The sequence below is a fragment of the Polypterus senegalus genome, chromosome 8 (assembly GCF_016835505.1).
Source record: "Polypterus senegalus isolate Bchr_013 chromosome 8, ASM1683550v1, whole genome shotgun sequence".
NCBI classification, from domain to species: domain Eukaryota; kingdom Metazoa; phylum Chordata; class Cladistia; order Polypteriformes; family Polypteridae; genus Polypterus; species Polypterus senegalus.
The window spans coordinates 130,469,786-130,489,589 of NC_053161.1; the positions used below are offsets into that span (position 1 = coordinate 130,469,786).

Sequence of the window (19,804 nt, forward strand, 5' to 3'; positions counted from 1 at the left end):
GCCACGAATGTCCATGACTGTGCGCGCGACCATCCAGGAAGGCTGAGCCCACCTCTTCCGCTATTATCCAAAGCATATGTTTTAAAAATATTATTCATCATAAAATTATGATTTATGAATATTAATTTTGGTTATTAAATATCGCTACAACCCTGCTCGCAGCGCCAATTATGTTTCCGATGGGAGTGTTAGCTCCGTGGAAATATGTTCTTTTATATTGCAGCGTTTTAATAAACCTTTCTTTAAATAATTATAAATTATAACGGCGATATCCCTCTTTTCGGCGATAGGCGGCGACAAAGTCACAGAAAAGACAGAATATACTTAGCCTGTTTAATGCGGCTTACGTTGCTATAAAAACAGGGAAGACCAGCCGATTTCATCTGTAAACCTTGGGGATTCGGTCATGTAGAAATTGTTTTTTTCTGTCACAACGGAGGTGGCTTGGAGTCTATGGCTTCCACTCCCTCAGGTCCTCAAAGCATGGCAAGGTTCCAGCGTTTTTTATATTGTGTCCACACGACCAAATCCCCCAGTACATTGCCAAACAAGGTAGACAAACTTGAGCTAAGCATCAGACAGTCAGATCATATAACACTTAGGCCTTTTAGGGCTGACAACAGCTGTTCTTGTCTGTCTTTATGCTTTGCTTGGCCCAGCAATTCTGAAAGCTGACACTCTGTGCTAAAGCTGGCTCAGCTCTTCATGGCATGTTACACAGAAAAAAAATGAAAAAAACATTTAAAAAGATCTAAAACAGATACAGTGACACAATTCTTAATATTATAACAAACCTATTATAACACTAATATAGTCCCAATAAAAGTAATGAAAGTAATCTGCCAAGTTGTGCCGAGTGAAACAGCAGAGTTTGTTTTGCATACAATTTTGCAAAATTGCCCCAAAAAGTAGTTTTGCAATCAATATCGTAGTTGCATCTGTGAAACTCAGTAAAATGAGATATAATGAGATTTGGAAGACAAGAAAAATTTATCCTCAATTATTATTCCACTGCCAAAACCAATGCATTTTTTCTCCGCCACCCTCCAATGCCACCCTGTAGTTCCATGGCTCCTTCCACACAGCTCTACTCTCATCTGGCTGGCAGACTGCCTGCTTGTTCATTCACATAACCAGTTATGCCTTGCACTGCTTTATTTGTGTTAGAGATAACACCATCTGTCCTCTCTTCCCCGACTCTATAAGCCAATCCAACTTGCCACCAGCCACATATTCAGAACCATGGATTTTAGCAATGAAGAAGTGCTTGCAGGTTGGTGCTCTGTAGCAGCATTCTCATGGCCAATTATGTATAGCATGTTCAACAGTAAGTAGCAACAGTGAACTAATATTATTATTGCTTATCAAAGGACTGATACTTTTATCCAAGGTGATTTACAACATTTAGATTACAATTGGTTACATTTTTTTTTTATTTTTCTTATTGGAACATAGGCAGGTGAAGCAACACACTGCCTGCCAAAAATATTAGTCTTTGGTTAAAAAAAAATATATATACAAATATTCTGATACATCCGATTAACTGATAACATTACAAATGAGGCCAATTGTCTTATGACATATCCTGGCATGATGCTTGGTAATACATCTAATTGTAGTATAATTGTTAACAGGGTGTAAACTCTACAGAGGTGTATTTTCCCACTGATAATATTTAACCATTACATTTTATAATAATTCTTTGTGAAATTTTTATATATTCCATCCTTTGTAAGTAGAAACTATAACGTTGTTAGACTGTAATTTGTCTGTTTCACGTCATTGCAATGTTGGGTTCTAAAATATCGCATGCTTTACGACACATTTATCACATTTTTTATTTATATCACCACTTCAAAAATATTCCATGTTAGTAAGAAAAATAGTGAAACATGGAAAGTGTTACATTCCATATATTAAGACTGGTCAGGGTCTAAACGCAAAGGGTTAATTCAAGATGCGTTAGTAGATATAATCAAAAATACATATTTACTAATATATGCAAATTATTAATAATAACAGAAGTTAGTAATAAATCCAAAAGTGTGAGGTATAAAATACAATTGAATGTTAACATAATTAGCGTAGATGTTGATACTGGTGGGACATCATAAACAAATGCTGGAAGACAGACTGAGAGAGTGGGATGTGAAAAACACTTACTCATAGCTGAGTAAACAGGCCACAGCATAGTAAGGAGCCTGATGTAATGGCTTTATTTGAAGTAAGCAGACTAGGCACATATTTAAGGGTGTTCCATTTAATAATTATGTTAATTATCTCAATATGTACAAAAAATGACAGCATTCTTGTTTTCTTTAGCATCATTGGCAAGGACACTTTACTGCCACTGTACTCCATGAGTGGAACCAGGTGCTCTACTTGAAGAGCATTTGACTCAGGAGGAAGCTTCACAGTTTCTTTCTTTGACAAAGAGCTAACCAAAAGGAACTTTACGTCTGAAACAGCTGACATTTTTAGATTGTCACATTAAAGCATAAAGAGTTTACTTGTATGCAATAACTCAGATATACTATGGTTTTTGCAAAAACTTATGAGGAGTATGCTTTCTGATTTATCTAGTAATCACTGACATCAAAAAGTGAATAAATAAAAACATTACAAAAATAAAGGGTGTACTTTTAGGTTTATATGGGCTTGCTGGACAGAAAGCATGAACTAATCCTAGATAGGGCATCTGATTATCCTGGTGTAAATTTATGTACACTACCACAGCTGCCAATGAATGTGACACACACATGTCTTTGCACTGAGGGAATCTAATGCAACATTTGTTTGTCCTGAGGGAATCTAATTCTATACAAAAACAGGACAACGTGCAAACCACACACAGTGACCAATCCTTCTATATAAAAGCGGTCGGGATTGTCCTTCCGTCCCATGAGTGCTACACAGGCGCGGAGTTTCACACACACCCCATCCATTTTGCAATGCACGATGGGATTTGTAGTTTCGTTTTTCCAGGTAAAAGATGATTTTCTGCTCCAGACTGTGCAAAATCTTCTTCTTCTTTCTTACTATATAAAAGCGGTCGGGATTGTCCTTCCATCCCGTGAGTGGAAAGCGTAGCGGTATTCCGCTTATCACAGACATACTACTTGCAGCTTGCGGTACGAAGCGACATGATGTCAGCAGAGTTCTGGTGCTCCCATCAATCTCTTGCTTTTGTGCGCTATGCACTGGAAAAATAGACAAAATTATGTCTCTGGAAATAATTAATGTTGATGGAGTACAAATGCCTCACCGTGTACTAAATATCAGGGGGGTTTAAAAGGGCGACCTCAATATAGAAAAAAAGTTTACATTTCATCACAAAAATAACAGAAACTACGAGTATTAAAGTAATACCGCTCAAATGCAATATAACCAAATTAATGAGTTTGTATAAAATATCAAATTGATCTACATATTGAATTGCCTTAAGAATTGGTCAACTTAAAAGTCGGTCGCTTAAAAGGCGGATCAGCTTCGTAGTAGCAAATACTGTGCAAGCATATTATCTAATTATTGTATTCTTGCAACATGAATAAAATTGAAATGTTTTCATTATTGTTCAACAGTCCAGCTTACTTCTAGCCTTGTGTGCTACTCTGCTCCTATGTCCTGTGACACTTTAAGTGAATGTATTGACTTATTCGATCAGAAACCTCCAATTCTAAAAATGGTGGGCCTCAGAAACAGAATGATTGTTTCTCAGTAATGTCAAAAGAATATTGTGGAAGTGACATAGAAGGTCTTGCTGGGTCTACTAGTCCACTGAGTTCCCGTTTTCACATATGTGTAATATTTTAACAAAACAAATACAAAATATAACTTTGCATATCTATTTTGACAGCTCCATAAACCCTTAAATTATAAAAATCACAGTAATTTTATAGAGCAGTTCTGTCTCTCTAAAAGGACAAAGTGATTCAGTGACAGCAAATTTTGAAGCATTATAAATTACTATCACATTTTTCTTAGAACAGATAAGGTACAGTATGTTATACAGATAATTATAATCAAATACATTTTGAAAGAAATACATGTTAATTAATAAGATAGAATATTCTTAGCTCTGAAGTTAGTCATCAATGATGTAGAGGTATGTTATCATTTTATATGATTGAACTGATGTGAGTTACTTAGAAATGTTCTCAGCCTTCTGTAATAATATAATGAGTAAAAATAACAGTTTAAAAAAGTATCATTCTCATGCTGATGTTATAGTAAATCTACATAAAAAGTTTCTCTCTTATTAATGTCACATATGTCATTTTCACTGTTAAGTTTTTACAACTATTCTAATAGCAAAGAAAATTAATGACAAAAAACTAGTTTCATCCAAGGATGGCATCTACTTCCTTTTCTCTAGTCCATCACCTTTGGCTTTAATTAACATTTTAATAACCACATTCAATCATTGGGGTTCCTAATTGGGCAAAATATTTAAGCTGGAATGCCTGATAATTTGTGATGAGTGTTATGTAAAGTCACCAGAGGGAGTGATTTAATTTGATTAAAAACACAAATTATTAAATTAAGTAGGAGACTTTGAAGGTGGAGCACTACATTAAAAGATAACCTCTGTTGAATTTTACAAATATTTTTTGCTTTGGATTTTAACAGTAGTATCCTACAGTCTACTTAACTATAAGGCATTACATTTTTCTTGGATACTGTGGAAACAGGGAAGTTTAACTTGAGCTAAGCCTTTATTTGGAAAGACTAAGAAAAATACAATAATTGATTGAGAATATATGGGATTTAATTACTACTGTTCAAGGTTTTCAAGGTTTCAAATTGAAAAACTGCTGTACAGAAGTGGCAAAAGATTTTGTCAAGTTAAAGCATCAGAAGCGCCAGAAACAATAATGCAGAAAAAAGTAACAAACACAACACCCATAATCCATCTGCAGCCTAAGCATGTTTGGGCCCATCTGGTACTTGGATGGGAGACCATGTAGAAAAAGCTTGGGTTGCTGCTGGAAGTGGTGTTGGTGAGGCCATTGGTGGGGTCAAAGTTGTTCCTCACTGTCTGTGCAAAGTGTGTTGAATAGGTTAGAAAACACTGCTACTAACACCCTAATGTCATTAATAAATTAATATTATTTAAAAATAAGCCAAAATGTTTTTCACTCAGAGTTTAAACATATTTAATCAAGAAGAACAGTATAAATTAGTTGAGGAATCACAGTTTACCCTATTTAAGTTGCCATTGTCAAATCAAATTTAAAAGAAATAGGAAAGAATAAGTGTGGCAATAATGAAGCAGTTTTCTCAAATATCACCCAATGCCTAATGCCATCTTAAAGGATGAACAGGTGGAAATAAGTCGAGGTTAATGGTCTTCATCTATGTTCTTATCTTAAAGACTGAGAGTGGAATAAAAAACTTCATTATGGCATTTTAAGATTTTTTTTTACATCTTTATTGTAACCTCACAATGTATCTTTATTTTTGTTAATACATGAACCATTTTAATTTAAATAATTCCACAGTAGCCAAAGCACATTAGGTAAGATGATGGTTGTAGATTAGTCCAGTTGAGAACCTCAGCAATAAGAATGAGCAACTATAGATATAATTTTGTGAAGATGTAGTGACTAATTCAATGAATGTTATGGTCAAAGTGTAAATAGTAAATTGTTTCCTATATACAGTAAGGTGCATAAGTATTTGGTCAGTGACACAATTTTCATAATTTTGCCTCTGTACACCACCACAATAGAATTGAAATAAAGACAATCATCATGTGATTGAACTTTCAGCTTTAAATTAAGGGGTTTACCAAAAATATTGTGTGAGCCATGGCTCATCGTGCATGGCTACGAATGTTTATTGATGATATGACTGCTGGCAGAAGTAGCAGGATGAAATCTGAAATGTATAGAGCTATACTATCTGCTCAGATTCAGCCAAATGCTACACAACTCATAGGAACAATGCTTTACAGTAGAGATAGACAATGAGCCAAAACATGCTGTGAAAGCAAACCATGTGCTTTTCAATGCAAAGTAGTGGAAGATTCTTCAATGGCCAAATCAATCAACTGACCTCAACCCAATTGGACATGCATTTCACTTACTGAAGACAAAACTGATGGCAGAAAATCAAGCAAACAAGCAGCACCTGAAGACAGCTACAGTAAAGGCCTGGCAAAGTATTACTAGGATGAAAACTCGGCACTTGGAGATGGCCATGTGTTCCAGACTTCAGGCAGTCATTGACTGTAAAGAATTTTCAACCAAATATTAATAATGACCATTATGTTTATGATAATGTTAGTTTGAGTCCCTGAAAATAAGGGGGCCATGTCTGTCTTTTCTAAACAGCTCATACAAAATTTTATTAAACCCCTTAATTAAATTAAAGCTAAAAGGCCACACTTCAATCACATCTTGTTTGCTTTGTTTCAAATCCATTGTGGTGATGTACAGAGGCAAAATTATGAAATTGTGTCACTGTCCAAATATGTATAGACTTGACTGTAAAAAACATGTGTTAATGGTTAATTCTAGCAATGCATAAGCATATATAATTATCTTAAAAAATGAAGATGCCCATTTTTGGAATAAATTATAAAATTAAGGCAAATAATACACATTTAGATAGATGCAGGTATAAAAGACAATAACTTTGTATAATGTTAACGTTTGCCACCCGGGTGGAATTGAAGAGTCGCATAGTGAGGGGGAGGAACGATCTCCTCAGTCTGTCAGTGGAGCAGGACAGTGACAGCAGTCTGTAGCTGAAGCTGTTCCTCTATCTGGAGATGATCCTATTCAGTGGACGCAGTGGATTCTCCATTATTGACAGGAGCCTGCTCAGCGCCTGTCGCTCTGCCACGGATGTCAGACTGTCCTGCTTCATGCCTATAATAGAGCCTGCCTTCCTCACCAGTTTGTCCAGGCATGAGGCGTCCCTCTTCTTTATGCTGCCTCCCCAGCACACCACTGCATAGAAGAGGTCACTCGCCACAACTGTCTGATAAAACATCTGCAGCATCTTATTGCAGATTTTGAAGGATGCCAGCCTTCTAAGGAAGTATAGTCGGCTCTGTCCTCTCTTGCACAGGGCATCAGTATTGGTAGTCCAGTCCAATTTATCATCCAGCTGCACTCCCAGGTATTTATAGGTCTGCACCCTCTGCCCACAGTCACCTCTGATGATCACGGCATCCATGAGGGGCCTAGGCCTCCTAAAATCCACCATCAGCTCCTTGGTTTTGCTGGTGTTCAGTTGTAGGTGGTTTGAGTCACACAATTTAACAAAGTCCTTGATTAGGTTTCTATACTCCTCCTCCTGCCCACTCCTGATGCAGTCCACAATAGCAGTGTCATCAGTGAACTTTTGCACGTGGCAGGACTCCGAGTTATATTGGAAGTCCGATGTATATAGGCTGAACACGACTGGAGAAAGTACAGTCCCCTGCGGCGCTCCTGTGTTACTGACCACAATGTCAGACCTGCAGTTCCCGAGACGCACATACTGAGGTCTGTCTGTAAGATAGTCCATGATCCATGCCACCAGGTATGAATCTACTCCCATCTCTGTCAGCTTGTAAGAAGCAGAGGTTGGGTAGTGTTGAAGGCGCTAGAGAAGTCCAGAAACATAATTCTTACAGCACCACTGCCTCTGTCCAAGTGTGAGAGGGATCGGTGTAGCATATAGATGATGGCATCCACCGCTCCCACCTTCTCCTGGTATGCGAACTGCAGAGGGTCGAAGCCATGGTGGACCTCTGACCTCAGGTGGTGAAGCAGCAGCCACTCCATGGTCTTCATCACATGTGTTGTCAGAGCGACAGGCCGGAAGTTGTTGAGCTCACTAGGACGTGATACATTTGGGACTGGGGTGATGCAAGATGTTTTCCAAAGCCTCAGGACTCTCCCCTGTTCCAGGCTGTTGTTGAAGATGCATTAAACCAAAAAAAAAAATCTAATTTGTATATTTGATTTTTACTGTTTTTTTTTTATGTGATTAAGATACATTCATCATTTAATCAATATATGCAGCTTGTTAACTTAATATCTAACTCAAATTATCTCATTTGCAACTACAGGTAAATAATGAAGGAATACCATACTGGAAGCTGACATTACTTATCATGTGTAGACTTATACATAACCAAGGAGAAGATGCGTGGAACAGCGGTGAAGAAGGGTTCACATCCAGCGAACATGCTTCAACATTTCCAGATAACTTGGACACCAAGGATACAGCTTATCAACTACAAAAAATCTGTAGTGGTAGAGCATTGCAGACGAGGGAGGTAAGAAACTGGTATTTTTGATAAGAAGTAATATTCCTCAGTATAGGATCAAAGTCTGATTCTTTGTACATGTATGATAGGTTCTTATTTACTGTTTTTTATGGACCTGTATGTTCCCCCATGAATTTCAGTTTCCTATATTTTCTGAAGACATTATTGGCAATGAAACATTTGTGTTATCTATCAGAGTTAATAATTCGGAATCTTAGCACTTTGTACACATCCGTGAATTATTATGGTAGTAATCTCATAGTGAATTACTTTTTATATTGTGCATGAAGTGAGTCACAAGGACTCTATAGACTGAAGATCTGACAGAAATAACTCATAAGTGAGTCAAGGGAATTAATATTTTTGATAAAGAAGAGCTGAGATCCCTGTTACAAATAAATAGCTCCATCTGCTGGACATCCTTTATTACAATAAGCTTGATAGAGCCTGCCATGTTAATTAGTCAGTTTACCATGACAAGATTGAGAAATATAAAAAAGAAATGATTTTAAGTAATTTAGGTTGATTTGCATAACACACTCATTTGCACCAATGTTAACAGTTAAATAGTATAATCTTTTAGCACACCTATATCTTTTGTACATCTAAAGGTCTCAAAATAGTGAAGCAGATTAAAAGTCTTAGAAAAATATGTATATCTAAAATGGCACTTCTTATACAAGATAAATTAAGAAGTTTTAATAATTATCTGATCATTCTCTTGCTAAGTGTTAAGCTACCAATGATACATAATGTATTAATGAAACAGGCAGGCATGGATAAAAGCAGGTTCACATAGAAATAATAAAACACACAGGGATACATTTTGTTTTTCTGCTACAATCTTTGTAAAAACTTGGTCAATTTCAAATGCTTATGTCTGCAAAAGTAATTTAGCAAACACAAAAAACAGTGCATCAATTAACTCAGGCCAGTGCATCAGTGCAAGTGCAGTGCAAGTTGCACATTATCTTTATGTATACCGCTAGTTAACACTGCCCATATCTAGTATGTATTCATATTTTGGCCCGTTACTATATAGCCGGGGTACTCAATAGGCGGACTCCGGTCCGCATCCGGACCCAAATACGGTTAAATCTGGACCGACGCCAAAACAAACATGCAAATTTAATCATAATCCAAATGAGTTTTCAATAAAGTGCGCAATTGTGATTCCGCGCGATATATCTTTGAGGTTTCTACTCGGTTTGGCTGCTTCATCTATGTCCAATCACAGCAGCTGTAATAGTATCATTATAGCAATGTTCCCACTACTCCCCGCCTCCCCCCCAATACTCGCTCGCTCGCTCATTCACGGCAGCCAGATTTATGTACCGGTCACGTGCTCTGGGTCAGGCCGGTGAACAGGCAGTCTCATCACTCGCGGGCAGTGCAAATTTCGATAACTGAATTTTTTTTTTGCTGACTGAAAGTGAAGATGGCTGGCTCGAGACAGTACATTGATAAGAAAAGAAAAGTTGATTTTGAAAACCGTGAATTTAAGAGTGAGTGGACAGAAAAATATGCGTTCGTGCTCCCCGTGGGAAGCAGAAAACCAATGTGTTTAATCTGCAACGATACGGTAGCAATAATCAAAAGTGGTAATGTGAAACGCCATTATGAAACCAAGCATGCACATTTCGAACAAAATTACCCTCAGAACTCAGAGGTAAGGACCATAAAAATAAAGCAGCTGAAATCATCATATGAAGCTACAAGCAGTGTAATAATTAGATCAGCCACACAACAGGAGCGGGCAACAGAAGCCTCACTAAGAGTAGCATGGGTCCTGGGAAAAAACAAGAAACCCTTCTCTGATGCTGAAGTAGTCAAAGAGTGTATGAGTGAAGTGGTGACTGCTCTGTTTGAAGGGACTCAAAAGGATGAAATAATCCAGAAAATAAACCAAATACCCTGTTCTGATTCCACTGCTGCAAGACGAACTGAAATACTCGCTGATGATTTGCTTGAACAACTTAGTTCTGCTATAAAAAAAGCCAAATTCATTTCATTGGCTGTGGATGAATCCACAGACATCACGGACAATGCACAACTCATGGTCTTTGTCAGATTTTTTGATGAAGAAAAGGGAGAATTTCATGAAGATGTTTTGGGTCTCACAAACCTCCATGGACACACAAAGGGGGATGATATCTATGAAGCAGTGACACAGATGCTTAGAGACAGAGCGATAGACCTGAAGCATGTTGTTTCCATTGCTACTGATGGCGCACCATGTATGATTGGGAAAGAGTAGGGATTAGTGTCACGCTTGAGAACTCACCACCCTGACCTCATGGCATACCACTGCATAATTCACCAGATGGTTTTGTGTGCCAGCCTTGGAGAAAGGTACTCAGAAGTCATGACAACAGTCATGAAACTAGTCAATTATCTGAGAGCATCCTCTGCTTTGCAGCATCGTTTATTGCGCTTATTTCTAATAGAGGTGAATGCAACATTTGATGATTTGCTCCTTCACAACAATGTCCGTGGCTTAGTAAAGGCAAGGTACTGGAGCGTTTTGGGCACTGCGGAAAGAGCTGGAGACATTTCTGTTGGATCAGAAGAGTGCAAAAGCCAAACCGTTTGCGGATTTCATGAAGAATGACGAGAAAATGGAAATTGTTGCTTTTCTAACTGACATTACTTCCCATCTTAATGACCTTAATATGAAGCTCCAAGGCAAAAACAGCACAGTGTGTGACCTCATGTTAGCTGTCCGTGCTTTCCAGAGGAAGCTGGAGGTGTTCAAATGTGACTTACAGCAGGACCTGCTTCACTTCCCAAGACTTTTGGATCAGACTGCAGGAAAACATCACCATCACAATTATGCTGAATTCCTGGACAAGCTGATTAAAAATTTCCAAACTCGCTTTGAAGATTTCCCTTTGGGAAAACAAGTCTTGCTGTGCATCGAAAATCCATTTCTTGTCAAAAATATTGCAGAATTCTCAAATGAAGCCACAAAAGTCTTCCAATGGGCCAGTGCTGCTTCTCTGCAAACAGAGTTAATTGAGCTACAAGAAAATCTAGCACTGCAGGAATCTCACTGTGACCTTGTCACCTTCTGGACAAAGATGGTTACTGCGGCAGGTGTTCCTCTCCTGCAGAAGATGGCCCTTCAAATTCTTACAATGTTTCCCTCAACGTACTGCTGTGAATCTGCCTTTTCCACTATGAACATGGTGAAAAACACATACCGCCACACCCTCACCAATGAACATTTACATCAGTGCCTCCGCCTTGCACTCACACCTTTTATGCCCAAGTTCAAACAACTGGTGGCACAAAGAAGGTGTCACCTTTCACACTAAAAGGCCTACCATGTCATTTTTTTGTGTATAGTTCTAAAGTTTGGGGATTGCCTTTTTTTGGAGTTCTCTATTTGGAATTTGACCGTCACTTTTCCGGACCTCAGACTGAATGGAAATTTAGTAAGTGGACCTTTCAAATTTATATTTGAGTAGCCCTGCTATATAGTATATTAGTATTTACCAATGCAGTGTGTTCTGAAATGCGTTCTTTAAAATGATGAATTGTATTTGGTAGTGGTAAAGTTTTAGAGGATGCATTCTTTCTGAATTGAATTTTCATTTGCAGTTACAATTTTGTGACATATGTGAATTTTGCATTCAAATGAATAATATCTGTTGCTTTATGTTGTCCCAATCTCCAAAATATTTAAAAATAGTATTATACTATTAGAGTATCAACAGAGGTGCAAAGGAGGTCTTTCATTTTTATTGGATTACCTCATTGTGCAAACTATTGAGTTAAACAGGACATACAGCAGCTTAACAACACATATTATGTCACACAAAGCATTTCGAAATAATAGTTGTATTCACAGAACATTATCAAATAATCATTGAATCTTATAATACATACAGTAATACATTACATGTTTCAGGCTAAATTCTCCAAAAAATATCCCCTACATCACATTCCATCTAAGCCAGGGGTGTCCATCTCTGATCCAGGAGGGCTACAATGGCAGCACATTTTCCTTTCTGACACTTTTTAATCAGTGACCAATTTCTGCTATTGACTTCTTTAACTTCATTTTAATTGCCTTGTTTTTAAGACTCAGTCTTCTGAATTGACTCTTTATATCTTAAATGACTGTCAAGCAAAAATGAGATGTGACAGTGAAGTGAGCCGACAGCTCGTCAGTTAAGTCATGACATTAAGCAGCAACCAATTTCACTCCAACTAGTTTTTTGAAGCTGATTCATGTGTTAATCAAACCCTTTATTTGATTCCATGGCATGTTGGTACTGCAGCAGACATTTTAGAAACTGTAGATTTTCTTTTTTCTAAGAGCAATGGCAAAACGTTTTGTGGACCTGAGCAGATCAACATTACTGAGACCTTTACTTTTCTTTATTTTATACTGTATATATACTGTATATTGTATGATGGTCACCGATTAGATGATACGTATGTATTGGCTTGTGTTGTGTCCCATTTTTATTTGACAACTAAATAAGGAACATGAAACAAGGTTAAGGTTAAGTTTTAAATAGCAAGTCAATTAAATTCAAGACAAAAGAAATTCCATCCTGACTTTTTTTTACTGAACAGTCAACATGGGCTCAGAAAACAGAGGTCATGTTTTACCAACATGCTGGAATTTCTTTTGTCTTGAATAATATGAAGAAGAATATGTTCAAGGTGCAGCATATTATATTATTTATTTTAACTTTCAGAAAGAATTTGATAAGATGCCACATGAGAGGTTGGGTATCAAACTAAAAGAACTTATGATTTGGGAGCCATAATGGACTCAATACTAACAACTGCCAGATAGTGTTCAGAAACCATTAAAAAGGCTAACAGATTGTTGGGTTATATGTTACGATGTATAGAGTACAAGTCCAATGAGATTATGCTTAAGCTTTATAACAACAACAACAACAACATTTATTTATATAGCACATTTTCATACAAACAGTAGCTCAAAATGCTCTACATAATAAAGAATAGAAAAAAGACACAATAAGAAAACAAAATAAATCAACATTAATTAACATCGAATAAGAGTAAGGTTCAATGGCCAGGGGGGACAGAAAAAACAAAAAAACCCCAGACGGCTGGAGAAAAAATAAAATCTGTAGGGATTCCAGACCATGAGACCGCCCAGTCCCCTCTGGGCATTCTACCTAACATAAATGAAACAGTCCTCTTTGGATTTAGGGTTCTCACGGACTGGTAACGCACTGGTGAGGCCTCATCTGGAGAGTCGTGCACAGTTTTGGTCTCCATGCTGCAAAAAGGACATAGAAAAAGTCTAGAGGAGAGTGACTCGGCTAATTCCAGGGCTACAGGGGATGAATTATGAGTAAAGATTAAATGATCTCAGCCTTTTCAGTTTAAGCAAAAGAAGATTAAGAGGTGACATGACTGAAGTGTTCAAAACTATGAGAATTGGTACAATGGATCAAAGCTGTTATTTTAAAATTAGTTCATTTGGAAACTTGGTATACTTCGCACAAACTTTAGGACTTTTTTTTTTTACACAGAGAATCATAGACAGTAGGACTTTAGGGACTTGGAAAACTTAGAAGAATTAAGTTGATAGGACTGTTGAGATTTGTTGGGCTGAATGGTCTGTTCTCGTCGGGATTGCTCTAATGTTCTAATGGTCTAAAGCTAATTAACAACAAAAAAAATGAATACAATTAAAACCTGCAGCCACTGCTGCCCTTCAGGATTGGAGCTAGACACTCTGATCTAAACAGTGTTATTGGTTATAATGTTTTGTTGTGATCATGCCTAGTTGTCAACAAATAAACCTTGCATTAATTCATTTCTTAGTTAAATAATTTTCTTTTTAATGTATCTAGTCAAAAAGGATCTTGATGTGGTCATTTTTATTTAATTTAGTTTGGTTTGTTAAGATGAAGGTACAACTTTTTAGGACAAATTCTGAAGGACTATTTTCAAATTGAACAGAATGTTGATTTAAGCTTTGCATTATACAGTTGAGTTTAGCTAAGTGGTTTGGTCAGAGTTTGTAGTAGTTTTGCATATTGCCTTCATATCCAGTATCTGAGGATTTTCTCTGTTTTTCTTTTTCGAAAAGATGTGCATGTTACTTATACATGGTGTTATATGGATATGCCCAGCAATGGATTGATAGACTGTTTCAGGGTTCTTTCCTCTACCTTGCAGCAGTCTGTTGGAATGATAGACTCTGCATATATGTAATGCTGAAAAATGTCCATATTTTACCTAAAAGAACATGTGAGTGAGCATTTTAAAGCTGCCTATTAAGTATGTTATACCTGTGTCTTTGGGAGATTTCTCTATGTACTCTTATATCCTTTAACATTCCAAATACACTTGAGTTACTGTACGTTAGTTAGTGACGGTTAAATCGGACCTGTATGAATTCAATGACCGTGTTTACCTTATCTGCATGAGCATGACATGTGAAAACTGGTGTCCTATCTGTGATTGGCTAGTATCATCACTGGATGAGTGATTAAAATAAGCTAATTTCCAATATACCACTTTTATCTACAGTCAATTTCTTCTAAGTCGTACTTTTAATAAAAGCTGTATGAAGAATTGTGTCAATAAGATCATTTTTAGTTAAATGTATAAATATGTCGTTTTTAAAAGTTTGGTTTATTTCATCTTCAGTTATTGCTTAATTTTCAAAAACAGATTTTGCATAGTTTAGTATATAAAGTATATTCTATTATGGCAGTATCTTCTGTTTTATTTGCAGTTGATCCAGAAAACCCAGGAATTCCTGGATGAGGATAATTCCATTTACAAGAATGAAGGATACCTGAAGAGAAAATCACCATTCATTTTAAAAAGACAGCTACATGTGAACAAACCAAGAAGGCCTTACATTCTCAAGCGAAGTACACTCTATTGAGCCTATTCTACTGGATGGAGAGAAAGAGAGGGACATTATACATTTTGTGAATATGTGGCTGTATCGTTTTTGTCTGTGGTACATATCATTTGTTTTGTGTTTGCTGGAGCACTTATAAAAAAAACATGTAATCATTTAACCTCCAATATTGTTTTTCTAAATAAACCTCTTGGCATTAATTATATCTTGTTATCATTATTAGGATAAAAAAATAATGATTTTTCATTTACATTCTTGGTATGAAATGTGAAGTGTATGACTGTCATTAAACTGAAATTATTGGTAATCCGTTCCCATTATGCTGCAGCTCAATTAAAAGATTACGTGTGGATATTTTGAAATTATGCAGCTGGCTAGTCATACCACAAATTTCGTTATAATGAGATGAGCTATGGGTCCTTATCTGATATAATTACATTTTAAGGGATCCCTCAAACCCACATTGTCTAGCAATAGTTTTATTTTATTAAAAGTGTGTGTATATACTAAAACTTGTCATTAATCTGTCTAAATTTAATGATTAAGGAAAGCAAACACTTTTGTAAATCACATTACATAAATCAACAAATCTTAATATCAAACTCATCTAAAATCATATTTTTAATACCTATATGCAGCATATGTTCAGCATAAATTGTTTTTCAGTTTTTATTCTGTGCTCTGAAACAACCCTAGGAGCTTGATAACTTTTCCAATTTGATGGAGCAGATCTCAATCTATTGTTTAGTGAAAAACCCCACTGCCATATTGCACCTTTGAGTTTGTGCTGCAGTGCTCCCCTTTAAATGCTCAGCAGAAAAGACAGAGAGAGAAGAACATGTGGTTTTGCTGAGGATCGCTGAAAAATACAGTGTGTACACTATTTATGACTTGGTTTTAAAGTGATGTGATTTTATTTATTCAAAAATATAGTACATAATAAACATTTGATGGTTAAATCACTGATTGTTTGCTGCTCTAGCCATGAAAGATATGATTTGTTGAAGTTTCATTTTGGTAATGGCCTAGAAATTTAAATTCACATTTAAATATCCACACAACATATTCACCGCAATACATGTGTTTCCAGTCCAGATTCTTGTTTTTTAGGAAAGTCTGCACATTCTGAATTAGCCAAAGATAAGCATAAGTGGAACATGGAACTTACATATAGTCATTATTGCGACTGCACAAACAGAACTTGTCTTTATTAGAAAGTAGTAATCCAAATGTCATCTTTTATTTGCTGTTCTTAAATAAATGAAAAAAACTAGTTAAATATACATTCTTCAATGTACACAATTAATGAATTTAGTGTTGTTCAGATAGTAAAATATGTACATGTATGTATAATATTCTGAAATTAACGTGCAGAAGGACATTGGCTAGTGCCCCGTTCATACTCTGTGGAGTTCTCTTTAAGCTTGTGTGATTTTATTTCTTTTAATCCTGTTTTCACTCACATCCAAATGACTATGCATGTTACTTTTATTATTAACTCCAACTCCACAACAGCTCTGTCTGAGTAAATGTTGCTTACCATGGAATGGCATGCCATCTGTAGTTTTCAATGCAGTAGGGCAAATATTTTAATGGAAAAGGCATATTCACCTTTCACAAACCCATTACATAAAATGGTACTTTAAAATGTGTGCCTTTTCATGCAGATGAATGGACACACAGGAAAAATTCAAAGGCTTTTGTCTACTCATGACATTCTAGATAGTAAGGATTTTTAGGAGCTGAGTGGTGGTACACAAGTTAGTTCTGTTCCCTTGCACCTCCAGAGCCTTGGAAGTACTATCTGTATGGACTTCATACATTCTGCTGTGCATCTGTGGATTTTCTACAGGGTACAATGATTTCCACATGTACTCAAAATGTGTATATTCAATGGATGAGTGATTTGGTATCTGGGTGTGTACATGAGTATATGTCTTGTAATGGGCTGACCACCCTTGCAGTGTTGGTTCCTGTCTTGTACCCAATCATGACAGAATTGGTTCTGGCTCTCAGTTTGCCTATATTAGTCTAATCTGCTTCAAAAAAATGCTGTTTATATGCCACCATTCAGTTCACCATGAACTTTCTTAATCCACTTGTGAAACTGAGCTGAAGCCTATTCTGGCAACATCAAACAAAAGACAGAGAGCAGTTTTTCAGAAAGCGATGAAAGAAAAAAATGATATAATACCTCAAAGGTAAAGTAACCATGCAAGATGTGCACGAATAAACTTGCTCATTTTATAACTAAACAACAGAGGTCAGGATTGCTGAATAAAATGTAATTGATGTCATATTCACATATTCATTGTGTGATCATTGTTGATTACTCGCAATGGTTCCACTCTACAGTACTTTTCTATTTGCATAACATCACACGTCATCAATTTCAGTTTAACTGTCTGTTCCTCTTAGATAAAGGTTTCTCTAGTACTGGGGTGTTGTACCATGTTAGCCATTATGGATGTAGTGACAAGTTAAGCAAAAGCTTGCATATTGGAATCTTTCTAGTTAGCCAATAAAAGGTGTCATTTTGCTTAACTTCTCACAACAAAGGTTTCGAAACAGGAGAGTGCACTATAAACCATTAAAACTCAGCTATTCTGCATCTTGTGTAACCCTCTCAGCTCAGTGTGTGCATTGCTAACTTTGTCCTAAACTTCCTTTACAACCTAGCTAGCAACAATCTCCTTGACATGGAGAAAGAGATAATTTAGGATAACATTATAATAAGCGAAACTGTAACCATTGCTTTTTTCAAGAAGGATGTTTCTGACAAATAAATACCCTTCTTGTCATATTATTTCTTTAATTTGTAATGACAGAATTATGAAGTTTTGGCCAGTCATATAAAAGATCTTCCTCCATACGTTGGTTGACTAATTTGCCATATGTTATATACTTAAAAACAATATTTTATAACCTTGCAGTTTCTTTCAAGCACCATTATTGTCAGGTCAGCCCCACAATAGTATGACCCCTAGTGAATTACTTTATCTACAAGTGCAACAGTTGTAAAAAATATTAGGCAATCAATTGCCATGATCTTTAAAGGTAACTAGCGACAGTGATCTCTATATAAAAATAGCTCTTTATAAAAAAAAAGGTTGTTTAGTTGAATTAAGAAACCGTTGTTAACTAATTAACTGGGGATAGGTCAAGATTGTCTAAAATATTGTGACAACAGTTTGTAAAGGTGAAAAATTCTGCATATAGATCATTAAATAAATTGCCCAGGAATGAGGACAAACTCTGTAGTGGTGGCTAATAAGGAAAACATGTTTGTGTTTCAACTATGTAGAGGATAGTGTGATGCTCAGTATTGCGTATGAAATTTGGAATAAACACAGAAATTGAACATGTATATCATGACCAGTTTGACATCAGTACCTTAAACAGCATTTTTACTTGCTTGTTTAACTCTTTGTATTATCTGCTTACATGTCCTGATCACGTCTGGTTAGTATGCCCTTATGCAAATGGGTGCAAAACGTTTAACACCGCTAAGAAAATTTCATGATGAATATCAATCTTTCTTGTGAAGTCCAATGGTATTTTCACCTGTTCATCCATTTTCTTATCCTATTATCGGATGCTAGAGCAGCATTAATCACAAGGCACATACCAGTCTTTACATCCATCACAAGCAGTAGCCCCATCAACCGCTGTGGCCCTGCATACTATTTTCACAAAGGTACATTTTTCTAGAAATTGGGGTACATGAACTATAATTTAATCAAGTTCCGTAGAGTTACACACCAGAGTAGATACGGGAACTAAAATTCGCACAACCACGGTACTCTGCAACAAGACCATGTTGACATGCCACTATGGTAAACAAGTGCTGGGCTAAACCAAAAATGTCTTTAACATTAAAGAGAACCTTCCTACATATGAGAAAATTTAGACTGTGACTTTTTGTGATTTATGGGTTAAATCTTTATCTCTATACAGGAAACACATGTACTGTATTAACCCTGATGAAACACTGAATTAGCTTAACTGATCGTTTTCAAAGTACTATACACACTATATATGTTAATGTCATTACTTTGTATGTAATATATTATTTCATATTATTAAATTTGGAATTTAATACACACACTACTGGTTGATGGACACTAGCTGTTGTCACTGCATATGATTTCTTTCTTTATGCTTCTGATATTAAAAACAATGTGAGATCTGTTGAAAGACTGGTATATTATCGCTGCAGATGATACTGAATAAAAAATATCAAATGTACTCTGTGTAAAATATACTATTGTGTTTTGATTACATGTCTAAGGCTGTGATGTTGAAATGTTTTTGAATAAAACACATACATGCTGATTAAGGCAATGACTGACCGATCCTTTAAAACAGTAATGCTGGCATTTTTATACTTAGTTTAATTGTCTTGCCAAACTCAAGTCAAACAGTAGGTGCTCATTATAAAATTTTTCTGTGTCTATTCCTTCGTTTATGAAACACTTTATAGCTTTATTTCTAAGTATAGAAAGCTATAAAACTCAGTAAAGAAATATATTTTTATAATCATTCATCTTGCTTTCATCCTGCCTAGAGCAGCAGTAGCAACATGCTGAGCTGGCCTAAATAGACCTTTCTACCCTCAAAAACTATTTCCAACATCTCCTAGGAAATGGCAGGTGCTTCTAGGC

At 36.2% G+C, this 19,804-nt stretch overlaps 1 protein-coding gene across 1 annotated transcript in view; it reads left to right on the plus strand.

The window, feature by feature from the left end:
* Positions 1 to 19,480, plus strand: part of nts (neurotensin) — an 80,007-nt gene extending 60,527 nt beyond the window's left edge. The window contains exons 3-4 of the mRNA XM_039761772.1: positions 8,066 to 8,275; positions 15,006 to 19,480. Coding sequence (XP_039617706.1) covers positions 8,066 to 8,275; positions 15,006 to 15,161 — 366 coding nt within the window. The 3' untranslated portion in view covers positions 15,162 to 19,480. The remainder of the gene's footprint in view (positions 1 to 8,065; positions 8,276 to 15,005) is intronic.
* The last annotated feature ends 324 nt before the right edge of the window (positions 19,481 to 19,804 follow it).